This window comes from Sardina pilchardus, chromosome 20, assembly GCF_963854185.1.
Source record: "Sardina pilchardus chromosome 20, fSarPil1.1, whole genome shotgun sequence".
Taxonomy (NCBI): Eukaryota; Metazoa; Chordata; class Actinopteri; order Clupeiformes; family Clupeidae; genus Sardina; species Sardina pilchardus.
Genome location: NC_085013.1, coordinates 25,068,229 through 25,075,728, shown reverse-complemented (window position 1 = coordinate 25,075,728; position 7,500 = coordinate 25,068,229). Strand labels below are relative to the sequence as shown.

Here is a 7,500-nt window from a genome sequence, read left to right as displayed (position 1 = left end):
AGGGAGAGAGAGAGAGAGAGAGAGAGAGAGGAAGGGAGAGAGAGAAAGAGATAGGGGGAGAGAGAGAGGAAGGGAGAGAGAGAGAGATTGGGGAGAGAGAGAGAGGAAGGGAGAGAGAGGGAGAGAGAGAGAGAGGGAAGAGAGAGAGAGAGAGAGAGAGAGAGAGGAAGGGAGTGAGAGAGATTGGGGAGAGAGAGAGGAAGGGAGCGAGAGATAGAGAGAGAGAGAGAGAGAGCAAGGGAGAGAGGGAGAGAAAGAGAGAGAGATAGGGGAGAGAGAGAAGAAAGGAGGGTGGGGGTAGAGAGGGAAAGAGAGAGGGGGTGGATGGAGGGATGGAGGGAGAGAGAAAGAGAGGGAGGGATGGAGAGAGAAAGGTATAGACAGACAGAAAGAGGGAGAGAGATAGAGAGAGAGGAGTGTGATTTCTCTTTTGTCAAAACCACATGTAATCTGCGACTCCACACACAATCCGCCCCCACTGGAGAAGAGCATGTCGATTCATGTTCCAACATGGTGTGTTCTGGTAGGTCTATTAGTAATAGTTATGGCAAGGACTTAGCTATATACGCCATCACAACAACCCATCGGTTATTATATTATTCTACGGGGCACAGCCATTACAAAGCTTTCAAGTGGGCTAGCTTCTGCGCATGCTTAGAGTGGGCAGAGTGGGTTGATTGTTGTCATCAAAACTGTTACGTATACAGCCAAAGACCTTTGCTCACTCAGTAACAAAATACAGGATTGATTTAAAGCAACCTCCACATTTGATGTTTAGTTTGATGACAAGATGACAATAAAGTTTACAAATAACCTTTTGTTAAACTTTAGACATTTGATCTAAACTGTGTAACAATCAAAGCAATGAGGAAAGGGTTGTCAATAAAGGAGGAGGGTGCTGTACAGTATGAGCTTTTTCTATGGCAACTTTTTCACTGTTTAGGTGCTTACTGCATAGACATCACAGAGCTTTCAATGTGACCTGTTTCCGTACATGTTTGGAGTGTGATTGTCACATGATCTGTCATCTTTTGATGTGATTGGTCATTGAGATAATTGCAGAGACATTTGGACATTTAGTGACAAAACAAAGTACCAATAATAACACTGATAAAGTAAAGAATGCCACATTAAGCATTATCATCGGCATTACCGTCACCACCACCACCATCATCATCATCATCATCACCATCATCAGTGCTGTAACAAGCCTTTGGGAAGCTGTGTTTTTCCCCTCATTTATATTTCTCTGACTGCACCTCAGATAACATCAAGCAGACACCACACACACACACACACACACACACACACACACACACACAGACACCATCCACACACACAGACACCACACACAGACACCATCCACACACAGACACCATCCACACACAGACACCACACACACACAGACACCATCCACACACAGACACCACACACACACAGACACCATCCACACACAGACACCACACACACACAGACACCACACACAGACACCATCCACACACAGACACCACACACACACACACACACACACACAGCCCCTGACACCATGTCATCATCTAAGCCTGCAGCATTGTTGTATGTCTACAACATATCACATACAACACCAAACCATTAAAAATATAATATATACAATATAGTACTACCAACTTTTAAAATATATAATACTGAAACACATCACATGTTGTTTTTGATGACTTTTACCCACTTGAAAGGTTTATTCTGCTATTACTGTTTTGCTTTGTTTATGTTTATGCAAACAAATTTAAAGCACATTGAATGACCTCTGTGTATGAAATGCGCAATATGAATAAACTTGACTTGACTTGACTTACGGCGAATATATAATGTACAACATAAACACACCTTTCAGATGACATAATAGTTTGGAGTACTGGCATACAGTACATTAAACAATACATACTATATCACAGGCTACAAAGCAAAGGAAATGTGTATGCCTGAAGTTATCAGTATGTCATAGGCCTGTAGGCATATTGCCAGTTTTCAAATCTAAAACAGCCCAGCCCGTGCCTGCCTGGACACTTAAAGCCCTGTGCATTTGATATGCCCCATACATTCAAAGTGGTATTTAATTGGAACTAGCCGATAAAAACATACTGTCAGAGATGTATCATTACAGTGTAATGCACTGTATCGCAGGCCATGAATTTTTATACAGTGTCTCAATTCCTTTCTTTCTTATTGTTTCATTGATAGCTCTAAACTATATGAAGGATTCTTATGCTAATGGCCTGTAGTGTGTGTGTGTGTGTGTGTGTGTGTGTGTGTGTGTCTCAGACGACACACACCTGAATGAGACCTGAATGTGTGTGAGCCATGAATATAACTGCACAGCGACGGCTGATTAGCAGGCAGAAAGCGGCACGCTGTTGACCCTTGACCTTGAGTGGGAGCCATTGTCTTGACGCCACAGAAGGAGCCTGGTTTCCATGGACTTCCACTTGTCCCCCCCCCAATCTCTCTTGAAATGCCTTGGGCGCCATGGCAACTGCCGCCCTGGTTTTTTGTTTTTAATCTGCATTAGTGCGTCTCTGCGCTCCGCCAAGGCCTCTCGTCCCGCCGGACTCAGGAGGCAGCCGGTCTGCGAAGGCTACCGGACGGACGCCACGGGGGGTGGGGGGTTGGATGGGGGGGCAGAGGAGAAGGGCCAGCACAGCTCTCATGCTGATTAAATGCTCCACTTTAGGTACTGTTGCAGGGCTAAAACACCTTTCTGGCACCAAACGAAAACCAGACTGGCTCCAGACACAGCAATGCAGCCCATTCAAAAGGCATTAAAAGTCCTCACTTCCATCGGATCGCTACACTCTGTGACTCACCCCTGAAAAGAGGAAAAGGGCTGCTTCCCAACCGACAGAGACCCTAATGGACAAGTCTGTCTTTGTAAAAAAAAAAACACACCACAACACCAGCCAAATCTGACGTCACATCACACACACACACTACACTCTCTGACTCACCATCAAAGGAGGAAAAGGGCTGCTTCCCAAACGACAGGGACCCTAATGAACAGGTCTCTCGTTGGACAAACACACGCAACACCGGCCAAATATGACATCACACCATAATAAACACCAAAACACCGGCGTATCCATCATCACCCACACAACAATCACGCCGCCCCGGAGATCCCCTGCGCTCTTACTCACACCAGAATGTTAAGAAATCAGCCGGTCACTGCCGGCAGGTGTGGACAGGAAGTGATGCGCTCACCCCACTCCAGGTGTGGACAGGAAGTGATGCGCTCACCCCATTCCAGTGGTTTGTGGGTAGTGAGAGGCCCAGCGGCCGAGAGAGCTGCTTCCTTGTTATGACAGGCGCCCACCGTGGGCCTGGCAGCAGATAATCCTTTTGTTTTGACACTAAATCTGGGCTCGCGATCTGTTTTCTCTTTACGGGGTGTCAGATAGTGAAGAGGAGAGGCCTGTTTGCTCAGACATCTGTGCAAACACACACACGCGTGCATACACATGCACACACACACACAGACACACACACACACACACACACGCACATACACACACACACGCGTGCGCATACACACACACACACACACACACACACACATGCACGCATGCAGCTCTCTCCTAAAGAGCTCATTTAACAGTGATCACTCAGGCGTGCAGCTACATGCAAACATTTGTCGCACTCACCACATGAAGGAAGACTCACCTCACTTTACCTCACACACACACACGCACGCACACACTCTAAATACTAATAACACTAGGGATTACTATATCTAAGGTGTCACAGTCATGTGAGCCAGCCCAAGACCATAACAAACTCAGGCACACACATGGGGGTGAGTTGTGCTGTGTACTGTGCTTCTAACACAGTTCTCAGGTTTCTATGCCTGATGTGTTCTGATAAAACATTCTGTCTGTGAGAAACTCAGCTGTTTATATCTTGGGTCAGATTCTACATATGGTTTGTTCCTGTTAACCCTATGGGTCTGCTTGCATTCTTTTTAGTGGAGATACACCGATATGTTGTTCCAATATCAGTGTCAGCCCATGTCAGCCTTCAGAATATACATGACATCTACTGTATATGGCAGTGTAATAATGTTTATCTGTTATGCTGCAACAAGTCTGTACTAGCTAAATGTTATGTTATGTAACTCCCCTTTGTGCCATGAGAGGAGAAAATGATTCTGAGACAATACAGTTTACAACCACTTGAACAGAGACTTTATATCCAGTAGTTTTCATTCTTGACTTGTATGTATATGTATGTGTTTATTATCGACTGCGGCTGTAACACCATAATTTCCCTTTGGGGATGAATAAAGTAATCGATCTATCTATCTATAGGGCATGATAAACAACAAAAAAGAAGTTAACAAATGGCCCGTCTAATATAGTAGCTGGTAAACTGAAGGTCCCATTTAATGATGTAATAATAACGGACTGAAGTGAGCATTACAGATGGCAAAAAATGTGAATCACTCATCCTCATACAAGCTTTTCTTTCTGAGTGTTGCTGGTTGCTGGTTGCAGGTCCAGCACATGTGGTCTTTAAAGCTCCTTGAGACAATAACATTTCCAAATGGCTCAACAGAGACCACTGAATACAACAGAGTTTGCTATATTTTCTACTCAACAATGCTGAGACCTTGGTCAGGTGTCTGTGATGGTGTTTGTCACGTAACAGACAGCATCCTTGCCCACGAGCTGAAAAGCCATTCACTCTGGACATCCCATAATACCTCTACGACAGCACAGCCGTAGCGTGGCCTTGGCGTAAGGGCCCTGGGTGCAGTGTGTGTGTGTGTGTGTGTGTGTGTGTGTGTGTCGAGTGATGTCAGCTGGCATTGATCGGGACGCCTGTGAGCGCCACACTTTCAAAGAGCGCCCAGCGTCTGAAGCCCCATTTAGAGAGCTGACCTTTCTGCCCACAGAGAGGACGCACGGCGGAGAGTAATCCTTCAAATAGTCTTTACGTACACACTCACATTTCAAAAGGGTGACAGGGCCCCAGGAGCCTGCGGAGGACTCTCTGAAGTAGCTATACCTCTATCTCTCGCTCTCTCTCTCCCCTGTTCCCTCTCTCTCTCTCTCTCTCTCTCTCTCTCTCTCTCTCTCTCTTTTCCACCGAATCTCTCTCGCTCTCTGTCTTTCGCTTGCTGTCTCTTGTGACCTCCCTCCATTTTGTTCCATGCTTTCATCTTCAGTCAGTGTGTTTGCAGTAGTACAGATAGCAAAGCCTGCACCGACGGCACTACTGCTGTTTTCTTGTCAGACGGCAAAAAAACAAACTGCTCCTTGAAGAATCAGCAGTTAGTCACCTCCGAGCGAACACACCTGTTTAGTTTGGCTAACGTGCGAGCGGTGAAATCTAATCAATAGATCACATTAACGTTGAAACGATAATACTCACATACACACACACACACACACACACACACACATACATACACACACACACACACACACACACACAGACTCACTCATATACTTCAACGTGCTTCATGTATGAGCAACTGTAACAATGCTTTTGATGACTACTTCAAACACACACACACACACACACGCACACACACATACACACACAAAACAAACAGGTGTGCAAGCACTGTGATATTCAACTCAAAACCTGCATGTGCTGTCTGGAAATAATGAATGCAAATAAAGGCTAGAACAGCCATCTACAGTACACCTGATACAGCTGATTTACAATTGCAATATATTATGCTCCAACAAAAACACTGTGTTGATGTCCAGAAAATATGACACTCAATGATGTTTGCATACACAGCGACAAAACCGACAAGACACACAAACGGTACAGAGAACTTCAAAATGCCGCGACACTGTCTGGGTCAGTCTTCTGTAGCATTAAACAAATGCATTATGATCTAGATCTTTCTCTCAATCATTGGCTGGCATTGGCTGCGAGGTGCCTGTCAGTGACGTCACAGTAACACGTCTACATCATCATTAAACTCTAGCTGACACCTCTTCACATAACACACACACACACACACACACACACACACACACACACACACACTGTATAGCATGATCAGAACTACAGAGAGGAACATCTCGAGGTGAGGAGCTGCTGTTGCTTAATTGACAGAAAGAGGAAGCGTTCACACACACACACACACACACATGCACACACACACACACACACACAGACACACGCACGCACGCACACACGCACACACACACACACACACACACACACACACACACACACACACACACACACACACACACACACACAAATACACATTCAAGGCCAAGCTGCCTAGACTTAAAAGAAGACACTGTATTGACTTACCGAAGGACTGTACGCAGGCCTGGATGAGCTCCTCCCAGGTAGCACCCTTGGAGAACTGGCCCAAGGACATCATGACCTTGCCACGGGTCACCTGCGCCAGGTTTGGGTGTAGGACTCGAGGAGAGCTGACTTTAGTTCTAGACCTGCATACTGGAGGCCCACACCTGACGAATGAAGGGATAGAGGGAGAGGGAGTGGAAAGAGAAGGGTGGAGAGAACATGGTCAGGTAACAGTGTGTGTTCAAGTGTGTGTGTGTGTGTGTGTGTGTGTGTGTGTGTGTGTGTGTGTGTGTGTACGTGTACGTGTACGTGTACGTGTACATGCTTGCTTGTGTGTAAATATGAGCTAAGTATGTGCATGCATGTGTGAAGAAACAGCACATGCCCAGCCATTGCATGCATATACATTTGTCAATAAATAAATATCATCAATAAAGACGAAAACAGTTCTGCATCTGGAATCAATTTGATGGCTACTCTCTGTTTTCATTATTTCATTTCATAACAAGGTTATAATGTAATGTTATGAAATATCCTCGAAAGCACTCATTCACATTACAAACAGTGTGACAAAAAGTGAAGGAAGAGTAGTCAAACACCACTAACCGTGCGAAAAGTACTATCACAGCAAAGCTAACCGTGGAAATCTCAACCTGCGTCTCGCTTGAAAACAGCCTGGCGTTTACACTTTCGTGTCAGAAGATTTTGGAGAAGTGGAGGTGACAATCATTGACATACACTCCTTAATGTAAAACATTAACCGATACCGCTACTAATGGCTTTCTCTCGCAGCAAGAGGAACCGTGAGCAACTTGTTAGAGTTTCCCTCGAGAAAAAACAAGACACAGCCCAGTTCTGCCGCACATTGCACACTGAAATAGTTAGACATCACTGTACTAGGCTATTAAACTGAAGAGCAAAACCCTCATACGAATCTAATGAATTGATTTGAAACATTTAAAAAGCAAACTCACGGCGTGTCTTTTTCCTGTGCCCTCGGACATCCATTCGGAAGGTTTTCCTGAGACTGGAAGCCCATGGAGAGGTACTGGGCGACCAGAGGTCCGACCAAACTGTCCATTTTCGTGTCGTTCACTGTGGGTATCTCATCGCGTGGGCTCGGGCTCGGGCTCTGGGAATGAAGCACTTCTCCGGTGGTGGCGAGTGGGCGCGCGCGGGGAGCGCACC

At 45.6% G+C, this 7,500-nt stretch overlaps 1 protein-coding gene across 1 annotated transcript in view; it reads right to left on the bottom strand.

The window, feature by feature from the left end:
* LOC134067770 (RAS guanyl-releasing protein 1-like) overlaps positions 1-7,496 on the bottom strand; it is a 36,491-nt gene extending 28,995 nt beyond the window's left edge. Inside the window, exons 1-2 of the mRNA XM_062523201.1 lie at positions 7,287-7,496; positions 6,313-6,476 (exon numbers count right to left, since the gene is read on the bottom strand). Coding sequence (XP_062379185.1) covers positions 6,313-6,476; positions 7,287-7,393 — 271 coding nt within the window. The 5' untranslated portion in view covers positions 7,394-7,496. The remainder of the gene's footprint in view (positions 1-6,312; positions 6,477-7,286) is intronic.
* Between the last annotated feature and the right edge of the window lie 4 nt (positions 7,497-7,500).